Source organism: Poecilia reticulata, chromosome 14 (assembly GCF_904066995.2).
Source record: "Poecilia reticulata chromosome 14, P_reticulata-male-v2, whole genome shotgun sequence".
NCBI classification, from domain to species: domain Eukaryota; kingdom Metazoa; phylum Chordata; class Actinopteri; order Cyprinodontiformes; family Poeciliidae; genus Poecilia; species Poecilia reticulata.
The window spans coordinates 23,810,617-23,823,082 of record NC_088843.1 but is presented as its reverse complement, the minus strand read 5'-3'; the positions used below and the strand labels follow the sequence as shown (position 1 = coordinate 23,823,082).

The 12,466-nt window shown below is 37.6% G+C and overlaps 1 protein-coding gene across 5 annotated transcripts in view; it reads left to right on the top strand.

The window, feature by feature from the left end:
* Nucleotides 1-449: 449 nt before the first annotated feature.
* Nucleotides 450-12,466, top strand: part of LOC103476303 (glycerophosphodiester phosphodiesterase domain-containing protein 5-like) — a 34,041-nt gene continuing 22,024 nt past the window's right edge. For 2 of the 5 annotated variants that reach the window (XR_014090776.1, XM_081615171.1), the window contains exons 1-8: nucleotides 1,424-1,551; nucleotides 5,239-5,444; nucleotides 7,367-7,470; nucleotides 8,402-8,495; nucleotides 9,166-9,225; nucleotides 10,017-10,115; nucleotides 10,187-10,280; nucleotides 11,593-11,738. Coding sequence is in view for 4 of the 5 variants with exons in the window: in XM_081615171.1 (XP_081471297.1) it covers nucleotides 5,268-5,444; nucleotides 7,367-7,470; nucleotides 8,402-8,495; nucleotides 9,166-9,225; nucleotides 10,017-10,115; nucleotides 10,187-10,280; nucleotides 11,593-11,738 (774 nt within the window). In the remaining variant the exon portion in view is untranslated. Of the gene's footprint in view, nucleotides 607-1,423; nucleotides 1,552-5,238; nucleotides 5,445-7,366; nucleotides 7,471-8,401; nucleotides 8,496-9,165; nucleotides 9,226-10,016; nucleotides 10,116-10,186; nucleotides 10,281-11,592; nucleotides 11,739-12,466 lie in introns of those variants that run through there. The other 3 variants (XM_008428544.3, XM_081615170.1, XM_081615169.1) reach the window with 3 other exon arrangements.

Sequence of the window (12,466 nt, the reverse complement as noted above, 5' to 3'; positions counted from 1 at the left end):
TTTGCATATGAAATTTCTTCATCCGAACCCAGACCCTGGTTTGTAGGTAGACCAGAGTTCGATTGTGCATTCACACCTCCCCAAACAAACTGGACTTTAACAAGTTGGAGTTGGATTAAATTGGCCCAAACAGGGCTGGCTTTTTGGTTCACTTAATATAGACAATGAAATATTGCTCTGTTTTGGGGCGCTGGATGGCATATAGTGTAAACATGCCAGTCTGAGGCCTTTTGCTGCATGTTTTCCTCTTTTCTCTCCTAATTCCCAATAATTTACTGTTCAATAAAGGCCACCTGTGCTGTGTGTGGTAATTCGGGTCTAGAACCACCATGAAATTAGACCTTCTGCAGTTTGAATCCAAAAAGACATTGGAAGTGAAGAGGAAAAGAAAATCCATATAAGGCTTGTAACATGTCTGAGTACCACGACATCTTTTCTTCCCTCCCTGAATGTGAACCAAGTCTGCCTGAGGAATATAACCTCAGAACTCTGCTGTTGGACCAGATTGGTGGAGGCTTTGTTTTTCTATAGAACTTTTCTCCTTCAATTAGATTCTTTCTTCACTTTTCACTCACCAAACTTCACCTCTGGAAGTTCCTCATTGTGGTAAGTGTTTATGTTTCTGGTTTCTGATTGAATCCAGAATGGCTCCTGACAACTTTGGAAAAACATAAGGAACCAATTAATATTTTTATTTATAGACATGTCGAATGCAGGTTTACATTTTTCCATGGAATAATTGCATTGCATTGCCACAACAGAATAATACCAAAAGTGTAATGTTACTGCTATTAGCTTTGAAATGTTTTCTTTTTCTTTCATTCTTTTACATTTTTCATGAATTACATCTCATTGAAAAAAGAAAACAAAGTAGAAATAAAATGGTTATTCTTTTAAAATGGCAGCAAATTTCTCAGATATTTATAAAAAATTAGAAGTTTACTTTAATAGTTTACCTCTGAAGGCACTTTACAAAAAAGTTTCAGTTTCAATTCAGTCACACATACATTCAAATTGATCCAAGTAATAAAACAGTGCATCAAGTTCAAGTTCATTCTTCAAATTTGCTTATATTTTTTTCTAAGGAAGTCCAGCAGTCATGCAGCATTCACTCCTCCTGGACGAGGAAAAACTATCCTTTAAAAGGAAGAAATATCCAGCAGAACCAGAACCTGGCTCACTCAGATGTGATGATAAACTTATAAAACTTGTATTCTGATTATATTTTTGATTTTGGTGTGCCACCCCACATGATCACTGGGCCCCCTTTAGATCTGGAGACGCCCCTGGTGTTTAGTTTGTACCGGCAAAACCAGCAAAAGTGACGCCGGGCTTATTTTTGTACTTTTCATTTTCTGATTTTTGCTTTAATTTAGAGGGAATCTGATGTTTCCTCCCCTTTTAAAGTCTTAAGTCTTTTATTTCCGGTTGTTGTATCGGTAACTCTCGCTCGCTTGACTCCTCCTGATCAGCCGATCTGCTCCGAGCGACAGCCGGAGAAGGAGCTCTGCACTGCGGGTTCGTCTCTGCCGGCTCACCGAGAGCCTGGAGGTAGGAAGACCGGCCTGAAACAGAAGCGATAAATATGAAGAAAGATGGGAAAAGATGCTGGTGTCGATGTTGGTTACGGGTTATTCGCCTCTGAGCGGATCTCTCAGAGCTCAGCGGCTCCATTCTTTGTTTATAGAGACAGTTATGAAGGTAGCCGATGAGACGTGCTGTTTGACGCAATAAATAAGCTTTAAAATTGGTAAAAGGCCTCAAAAAGCTCCAAAAAACACGGAGTTATTTAAAAAGTTTGGTGTTTATATGAGTGAAGGATTTACTAACACAGAGGCTGACTGTTATTTCGACTGGTAAACACAACATGGGATGAATTATTTAATCTAAATGTCTCAGATTATTCATTTGACCGTCATGTTTCAACCTACAGCTGTACTGTTCAGAAACAGTCAGCTCTACCGTTTCATTTGATTGCAGGAATCATGATGCATTCAGTCCTGGAAGGAGGGAATGCAGCTGGAAAGCAGATATTTCTGTCAAAGTATCCACATGTGTCTTAATAATTCAAAATATTATCAAAAAGTTATTTTATGTTATTAATATGGACCAGGGGAAAATTGAATAGAAGGTGACATATTCCAATGAAAGTGACACATTCCAATGTCTTTGTGTTGATTTTTGATGTTTTACAGCAAATAAAAACCCAAAATTCAGCGTCCCGGAAAACTACAGGAGATATTTTATTTAAAAATATTTTAAAAATGGCAGATAAAGACACGGAGAAGACTCCCGACCATCAACAGCAAACTATCAATGATACTCCACAAGGAAGGTAAAGTATTGCTAAAGATGCTGGCTGTTGAGACCACTCTGTCCATAGCACATTAATAGAAAGTTTAGTGGAAGGAAAAAGTGCACAAAGAATGCCTCGTAAGGATTGTGAGGTTAAGGGGCGTTCAAGAGTTTTAGGGAACTCCACGGTGACCACGCATGGACAAATACCTACAGTGCAATAAACACCAGTCTTAAAACAAGTTAAAAAAAGCTATAGAAATAAAAAAAAATCGGCCAATGGAACTGGTACTTTTAATTAAAAGTCTTAGAATTAATGACATCAACAAGCTCCTACATCTTGCTGATAAGTTACGTTTAAGATAGCCGAGTCTTAAAGTGATGCTGAGGTATTCACACTAGAAACTAGACAAAATGCTTTGTAAAATGTGGTGTTTTTGCAATGTACAATGTGGCAAATTTATGAAAATAAAAACCACACAGGATTCTGATCCTTCTGCTGGGCTCAGGCCAACAGGGAGATGAACTCAGCATATCTGAGCACACAAAGTTCCACAATTGCAACAAATCTCGTCCACTAACAAGATATCTTGTCATATTTACATATCTGACTGTTTTAATCTGGTGAACTCCGGTTTGGCCGACCAGAGCTCTTGGCTCGTTTCAAGCTGGAGTCCTATTAACGTTTCCAGGAATTGTCTACAGCTGGAATGCTGACAGTTTACAGCACTTTGCAGTCATTTCCAAATTTTGAATTCTTCCCTGACATTTCATGTCAGGATGACCTGAAATGTTTCACTCTTTTTTCTTTTTATACCTGGAGTAAGGAGAAGAATACCTGGATTGTTGCAAACTGGTCTGAGAGCCACCAGACCCATCAATGAAGAAGACACAAATGTTACAAAGTAACCGAGCTTTCACAACGCCTCAGCAGCACTAGTTTGAAAATTCACATAATAATTATGATTTTCATTCACTGCGATTCAGAATAAAATAACTTTAAAATTTCCCAAAATCGATTTTAAAACTAAACGATACAGCAAATCCGCCACATTAAGTATGGCGGACACTGACGTATCACAGCAACGGGCCAACCCTCTCAATGAGGCGTTCACGTGTCCATGTCTATGGAGGAAACTAGAGACAGAGATGACTCAACTGGTCTGTCTTTGTGAAGACGTTTGGGACACAATTAGCTCTTTACTGAATTCCCAGGAAGACCGAGTTTGACATGACGCTCACCGCGCGAGAGCAAAGTTCACAAAATAAAGATTGAGCAATATGGGAATAGCGCAATGGGCGGGGCCAAGGTCACTCATACCTGTGATTGGTCAGACGTTTGTTGCCATGTTTTATGCAGAATTGTGTTCGGACAGGGTTGTTGATATTGCACTTTGTATTGCCTTGATGCTGAAAATGTGCTATATAAATAAAACCTTTACCTTTAAATTACCTTCAGTTCAACTAATCCTATTCCGCAGACATTTTTTTATCTGTCCGCGGAAATTGAATCTGACTCAGTGAGGAATTATCTACATTTTTTTTTACAATTACTCACTAAATAACTAGAATAAAAATGAGGCTGTCAAATGGCTAAAAACCTCGGGATGGAAATTGCAGCTCGTTTTGAGGATGCATGAATTAATATTGAAAACTTAATAAATGTGAAATAAGACACTTTATTGATTCTATTTGTCATTCTTCCTTGCAAAGCAAACTGTTATAGACCGGGAAGACCCTTTATGTACTCATAGTTTAAAGCAGAAAACATTGTAAGTAATGGTTTTGAATCCAAAATTGATTTTAAATGGAATTGTGAGACAGTAAAAGATTCCCACCACTGATCTCCTTTATGCAAAAGGAGCCCCAACCAACATTTTAGGCCAAATATCTGTAATAAAAATCCTTTTTTATTGACCTGATGAAATATTTTCAGAGACATTGAATTTTGGGTTTTAATTTGCAGTAAACCAGAATAACTGGAATGGACAGAATCAATCTGTGGACAGAGCGAATCACCTTTTTAGCGGCTAAAATGCATGAATGTTTCAGTAACTGGAGAGGAAGCCTGTGAGTCGACCCAGCAGATGAGTTACAGCGGCTTTGTCCTGCGCTCTGCTCCTGTAGTACAATGAGAATAGGAGCTGGTGCAACTCTGCCTCCGGCTGTCTGCGGGAAGGTTTATCATATTATTTGTACAAATAATATGATACAAAGGACAAAAAACAAAGATTGGATATTACAGGGATGAAGTTTCAGGTCTGGCTCTGCTGAGTTTGACCTGAAATCTGCTGGAAGGAAAAACTCAGGTTGGAGGTAGAATCTGACTAGCACTTTTTAAGGGATTGAAAATAGATGATGCTGCAGTAAACAAAACAAAGATAATCCTACATTTCTGAATGTGTTGTTGCTGTTCAGCTGTATCCATAATAAAGTTTGTTTATGGATTTTGATGTGGTTCTGAGGAAGCTACAGGCCTTATTTGCATTAATGCTTTTGCGGAGCAAACGATGCTTATCTCCACATTGTTCCTGTTTGTGTTTCTGTCAGTCATGTGCTGTTTGTTTGGTCATGTGACTGTGATGCAGAAAACTCTGCCATGTGATTGTTTTTTTATGTCTGAACTGTCATTTTGCATTTTATGCAACTTTAACGTCATTGATGTGAGACGTGCGTCAAATATATCGGGTCTGTAATATCCTTACAAAGGTTTTATGTTAAATGCAAAAGTTCTATATTTTTTGTACAGTTTTGACTTAATTACTACTCTGAATATGTTTTTTTTTCAGAAAACAGTTTTTCTTTAATCTGTATTCTCCAGTTATCACTGATTAACTGATTACTAAAGTGGTTGTCGATTATTCCAATAATCGATTAATCTGACCAGTCCCGCCTCACCGCAGAGCTGCAGAGGCGTTTCAAGGTGTGTTTTCTGCTTCTCAGGTGTGTGTCAGCAGGATGGTGGTTGACTCATGACGTATCCAGCGATGGCGTCCAAGTTCTCGCAGCGCCTGCTTGGCCTCCGCGCCAAACTGCTGCGGCGCTACGAACATGGGCCCTTCGTGCGGTGTCTGTCGGGTCTGTACGGCTGTCGCTGGAGACGCTACGAGAGGAGCAGAGGTCAGCCAGAAGATTGCTGCTGCAGCAAGGTCAGACACTGTGGGGCGGCTTAAATGCTGAACGCGCTGGCGTCCAGAAATAGTGAATTTTGCGCAAGAATATGAAGAACAGAACCATAGAAAAGTGTCTCAACTCCTTGTATTCTGCTTGCCTGCAGCCGGGCTGTTCTGTAATCTGCCTGAGGGGAAAATGTTGCCAAATAAGCCCAAAGAACTCATGATCAAGATTATAGGAAAGCCTGGCTGCTTGGAATGATGACAAATTAAATAAATTAAGGATGTTATGAAGGAAAAGGTGATGTAATTTCCTTCAGTGGTGAACAGATCAGACTTTTTCTACTTGGCTTACAAAATTGTTGCCAATGCATAAAATGCTCGGCATGTTCCGAAGAAGATAGTTTTAAACTATGGCTAGGAACTTGTTGCGTTAGTTTTGATTCATTGGTTACATAGATTTTAACATGCTAAAAATTTAACTATGTTGAGAACCGTTATTTGCATTTTGTTTTACATACAAAAAGTCAGAGTGGAACCTTAGTATTTTGTGTTTGTGGTACAGCCATAAATCTGAAAGCCACATCTGTAAACAAAGTGATGGACGACAAGGTCGCTTCTCTTTGCACTTTGCAGGTTAATTTCTGCTTCAAAAAAATAAAATACATGAAAGTTGAATGAACAACATTTTACACCAATCTGGTGTTTGAATAACAAAGCAGATGAAGAACAATGAATATCTTTGATGTTGAGCTCATATGTCTATATATTCAATAATTTAGCAGGAAAAAGGGGTTTCGAATTGAAACTTGGTTATTTAGTCAATACGGTTCTCAATTAAAATGCAATTAATTGTGATTAATTAAATACGCACCCTGCAATTAACTTGATTAATCATTTTAATCGACTCCCATCACCATTTTAAATTAATAAAAAAACCAAGAAGTTACAAGATTAGGAGGATTTTGCCATTATTTTTGAGTTGTCAGTATTGGATCCATATCAACTGTGGTAAGATCGATTCTTCAGTTTTAGATTCCATTTTAAAATTTTGTTTTATTTTTGTAGTTTCTGAACTCTACCTCAAAACAGATTTGTTTCAATTCACTCTGACATTTTCTTACTCTTTACCTAGAAAAATATTACCCAATATGTTATTAATATTTTGTAGGCACCTATAAATTATGTTCAAATTCTGTCCGTTTCTTAACTAAACAATTAAAAGAAAAGAAAAACTACAAAAAGAACTTGAGGTTTAAAGTTATATAAAACTTAAATAAAATGTATTGGTATCAGTATCAGTATCAGTATTGGTGATACTGGCCCTGTATTTACTTGATACCAAAATTTAGTGATACCAAAATATGCAGAATGTACATATCTAGTAAGAAATACTGCCACCTGCAGGTGGGAGTTTGTCACTTGAAACTAATGTTTTTGACTATTTTTATGCAAAATTTTGCAATAAACTCACAGTTATGCATTGGTATGAAAAAATGCAGGGATCTGTGGATTTGTTGTGGATTTCCACAATTTTGGAATCATACAAAACTGGAGGAACTGCCTAACTAAGCAACAAAGCAAACCAGAAAAGCTAAAATAAAATTGTGAAAAATTTCAATATTTTCCCATTTCTAATTCCAATTTGTGCTGCATATACTTATAAAAAATAAAATTAAAATAAAAACCAAACACAGACATTAAAAGAATCATAATAAAATGGAAATAACATAAGAGCATCAACTCAACTAATATTTTTGGATTAGTTGAGTATTTTCGAGAAGTGAAACTCTTATACATGGAGTTACATAATTCAAGCCTTCTTTTCTTTTCATTCTGGTGACTACGGCTTGCAGAGAATGAAAACATAAAATGACTCATCAGATAAGGTCAGAATGTTGTGTGATTTTGATGGAAGGTTTTGGGTAAAAAGCCTCGTTTGGTTGTGGCGTCCACAGCTGGAGGGAGCGTCGTTCGCCCTGCTGGTCGCAGCTTTCTGTCTGACGCTGCTCTTCCTCTACTTCTGGGGACAAGCAGAGAACGACTACAACGACTTTGACTGGTGGGTCAAACAGTTTGCTCTGTGTGCAACAAGTCTACACACCCTGGAGTAGTTTACTCATAAACCTGATGCAGGACAGGAGGGAGTATTTGTTTAGGAGCAGATTACTTCTGTTGCGTCTCTTTGACACGCAGCTCATCTTCACGCTGTTATGCTGCTTGTTTTAAATTATTCAGTATACAAATTCCTGGGAAATTCTCTCTTGTTGCTTTAAAACTGAACATGGACTTGTTTCCACAAGTCCTTTGGAAAAGTTTCCAGTTCTGCTTGTTGCAGGCCTAAACACAGCCAGATGTTCACTGATGGCTGCTGTGGTTAAACAGATTCAATCTTTCCTACACTTAAACTCATTTTCTAATTCTAAGTTCCTCTTCATTGTTCTTCTCTTGTTGTAATTTATGAGAATTTTGTGGGATACTTTAAACATTTAGTCTGTTTTCTGAGTTTTATGAATTGAATGTTATTTAACTAGTACTAATCCTCCCCCACCCCGTTGCTGCCAATTAACCTTATTAACTCTTGTAGGAGAGAAAGAAAGTTCAAAAACACTTTTCTGGGTTCAATTATTCTGTTTTCTTTCTTTCAGAAATAAGCTTAAAAAGTAATTTTTAAAGACTAACATTTATAAACTGATATAAATTTGGTCAAAATGTACTTTGTTTATTTTTGTTTTCTCTTTTTCTCCCCTTTTTTTCTTTGTTTTCTTTTGGTTCTTTGTTTCCATTTGTTTTTCTTTTTCCTTTTTTTCCTTTGTTTCTATCTTTGTTACTTTTTGTTTGTCTTTTTGTGTGTTTCTCTGTTTCTATAGACAATTTTGTCAATAACACTAAAACAAATTTTTTCTGTCAATGCTTTATTTCATTAAATAAATCTAGTTTTCATTCCGACTGTATTAAATGGACCCTCTCTCTGCTCCTCTGCTGGTTTGAAGGTTTAACTTTGGTCATTTGGGGTTCTGGTTCCCCTGGTCTGTGGTTCTGCTGGTCATCTCTGCAGGGTTCTTCACCTACGTCACTGTGCTCATGGTGAGGCGCCGACACGCTGTGCATGTAGTTATCACCTTTTTATATAAATGTTTTAGCAGAGTGTAAGTGATCCGTCTTTAAATAAGGTGATATTTACCTGTAAATGCTGCAGCTTTTCCTTATTGTCCAGATGATGCTAATATTTCTTCTGAGTTAAAATATTGTGTTTTAAAGTGAAGGAAAATTGTAGATTTCAAACCTTAAGGCTTCAAACAAATTAGAAACTATTTTAAGTAAAATTATTATTTTTTTGTGAAAGATTAAAAAGCTAAAATAGACTGAACAGTTAATTAAAATACCAACTTTCCTGTTTGTTAAAGGCTGTTGTGTTTTCATAATGCAGCATAAACGCCAGTTTAATGGTGTCACCGATCATGTTATTAATTTTTCTGTAAATACTAATTGTTTTTATTTCCTATCAAAGGCAAAACAGTTGTTTTTTTTTTATATGAATTTCATAAAAAATACAGAATAAGCCCCTCATTTTTCAGGATTTTGCAGCTTTTAGCTGCTGATTAAACTCCATGGAGCTGGAAGCCATTTTGAAGAAGTCTGTAAAACACGCAACGCTTCTAGAAACGTGACAGTAAAACTGAACAACCTGTAGCGAGTGAAAAGCAGGAAGTGAATAAAGTATCTCAAGCTGTTTTTGTTCCGTTTCTTTCTGCAGCTTCTGGCGGTGTGTTTACTGTCTGAAGGCCAGAAGCTTCATTTACATTGGAGTCACAAGGTAACCTGAACTCTGCACCAGTTTGAGTTAATATCAGATAAAAAAAATGAATTTTACATTACAATATATTTAATTCAGCTTAAGTCTGAATAAGAAGCCAGACTTTGCTTGCAATGTGCATTAAATTTAAAAATGTTTGCATCTTATATTAAAGTAGCAGTCATCCATTGTGACTGAAGACTGTTGGTTTTTGACAGTTTCATGACTGTAATGACACCAACAGCTCAATTTGTGAACAGCTGAGATGATATTCCACAACAACGTGTCCTGATGACATCATCAGTTGTTAGCTAGCTGTGCTAATCCACCTCGTTTGCTTTTGCTGCTCCTCTTCACATCTCTGCCTGGCCATCTGGTTGGGAAGCCAGACAGAGAGACGCTGGAAGGTCAAAAGGTCCTGAAAACTGAAAAAGAGAAAATGATGATAACATGACAACTTAATGAACGTCCTTGGATAAACTTAATTGGATTACTTGAAACAAATCGGCTCAATTTTTGTAAAAGTTGGATCACCTGTTTTCTTTTTTGAGTGTAGATCAGTAATCAGGCTGAAATCTGTTAAGAACAAATAAGTTTGGAACGTCTCATTCATTTAATTTATTTTTGATAAAAGTTTGAAGTGATTCTTTGTTTTAAAACCTAAAGTTAGATTTACAATCTTAAGTTTTCCTAAAACTGACTTCTTTCAAAGAGTCTCGTCGGATTTTTACGCCTCAAGGCGAATTTCATTAATTCAGACATTGAAGACTGCTGACCTCTGACCTTTGACTCTCCTTCCTGTTTGTGTTCAGGTTGGGATCCTGATCAGCCTGATCTTCTCCGTTGCAGCCACCGCCGTCTTATCCGATCTGTGGGGAGAAGAATGGACGACTCTGCTGCTTTCCTTCCAGGTAACATCTTCCTCCTCCTCCTCCTCCTCTTCCTCATCACCACTGATTGGCGTGTTTGATCACCTGAGCAGGTGACGGCGCCGTACCTGCATCTCGGCGGCGTTCTGCTGATGACATCACTGGCCTGGCCCGTCGCTCTGCACGTCTTCCGCATGAACAGCAGCGGTGAGGAGACGCTTTGGGTTAAAAACAAAATGAACACAAAAAAACTTAGATTTGTGTTATTTTTAGTTCTAAATAGAAACATTTACTCTGGTGATCTGGCTTTACTGTCAGTTTCCTAAAGACTTTCTGGTCTTCATCGTGATCTGCACAAAATGTTTTCAATTTATTCTAAAATAAAAAATTTAGGAATGAAAATTCTGGAACTTTTTGCCCAGAAAACGTTATTTTTTGACACCTTGTAACAAATCCTCGTATAAACGAGAAATGCACACGCTCGAGAGTTCTTTGCCTTGTTTTTTATACAAATTTAGGAATAAGTATGATTGCAGTTTTCCATAATCAACGCTAGAAAAACGATTTGATTGAAATAAAAAGAACGTCAGCTTACTGAAGCGGCTACGAGTTGTCCGCTACATTTAATAACTAATCATCTGTTTTCCCGGAATCATGGCATTATAACAGTCACTCATTAATTTTTTGCAAATAAACAACCCCACACCAAATCTATACCCCACTCTATGCATCAACCAAAAGGAGATATTTCATCAATAGTAATAATAATCCATCGAAAAGTCCATAATTAGTCCATCAAAAATAAAGTTCCGTTTGCACAAAAAAAACAACGTTGGGGCCCAAAAAATTCAACAGTCTCTGTGCACACAAAAAACAATGAAAAAAAACATGGAAGGGTCTCACCGGGACGGCGTTTGTGTACCCGGGCGGTTGTCAGGCCTTGAGCGCAAGCGCATCGGCCCCGTGTGGCTTTATCTTGCTTCCAGAAGGCTTGATTCCTTCAGTAGTTGATCAGGCAACGCTTTTCCTCCAACAATCAGGTATCTCCGGGCTAATCTATCGAGCTCCCCGGTCTGTCGCTCGGCGTCCTTTCTAAGCCTGCTGCCACACCCACTTCTCTGTCAAACCCATTGTCCCTTGTTCCTTTTATAAGTTCCGGTAAAAGTTGTGACCCAGATTTTAGTCGGTGAACTTTTACAAATACAATACATACATGCAAGACATCCTTGTGTACATATCAATACAGAAAAAATTATGGGTATTTCATTAACCCATGTTTTATTCTCGGAGGTTACCTTTTTTTTTTCAGGATACTTTATTTCATTGTGATGTCACAACCTTGACAAACTCACAGCTTCTCTCTCTGCACATGCAGAATATATGAAATGATCTGATATTACTAAAACAATTATCGAAATGAATCTCATCTTAATCTGTTTGTTGTTTTTGTCCTAATCCGAGCAGTTAGACGTTGTGTTCAACTTTTGAAGCGTTTTAAAAGCTGATGTTTCTGTTGCAGTGAGGCGGGGGCTGATCGTGGGGGTTTACCTGTCCGTCCTGCTGACCCTCTACCTGGTTCCTCTGGGCTTGTACTCTCCCTGCATCAAACAGAAAGGAACGCTGGGCCCCGCGCCGGCGCTGATCGGTCACCGGGGGGCGCCGATGGTGAGCGGCCCGCCTATCAGAGCTGCTAAAAAGATTCAATTTAACTCTAGAAGATTCAATTAATCAGGTGGATTTTATGAATGAACCCTGATCTGAGAGTTTTTATTCATTAAAAAATGAAATTAATGGATCCCATCAGAAAGAATTAAAGTCTATAGAACTTCATATATCTAAAAATAAAATTTGAATACTAGGTAAAAGTTGACATGAGTTCATTTCTATGTACTACTGAATACTTGGTCTGGGCTCCTTTTGCATGAATTAATGCATCAATGCAAAGTTTCCCTGCAGTTATCCCTGTTTCTGGTACACTTCTTCCTTCCACTCAACTTTCTATGAATATGCCTGCATGCAGCTCTCCCAGCTTGTTTTTTAGTAACGACCTTTTGTGGCTTCAGTGTTTAGTCTTCCCCATGAGTGTGTAGCTCACAATTTGGCCAAAACATGACCTTTATATGATAAAAAGCTTTTTTTTTTCTTCTAAAGATGATTATATGTAATATAATATTTTGGTGTGTTTTCTGATTATCTGTAAGACATCAGAATGAACAGAAATTTTGTAAATGAGAGTTCAAAAATAAAATCTTTTAGTTTTTTGAGTTGTACCTGAGAAGTTCCAGTCGACTCTGACCTTTCGTATGTTTTTAAGTCTCCCAAACTGAAGAATCTGTTTGTACGCTGACTCATTTAAATATTTATCCTTCTGGATGTGAGGATTCTGATTCTGC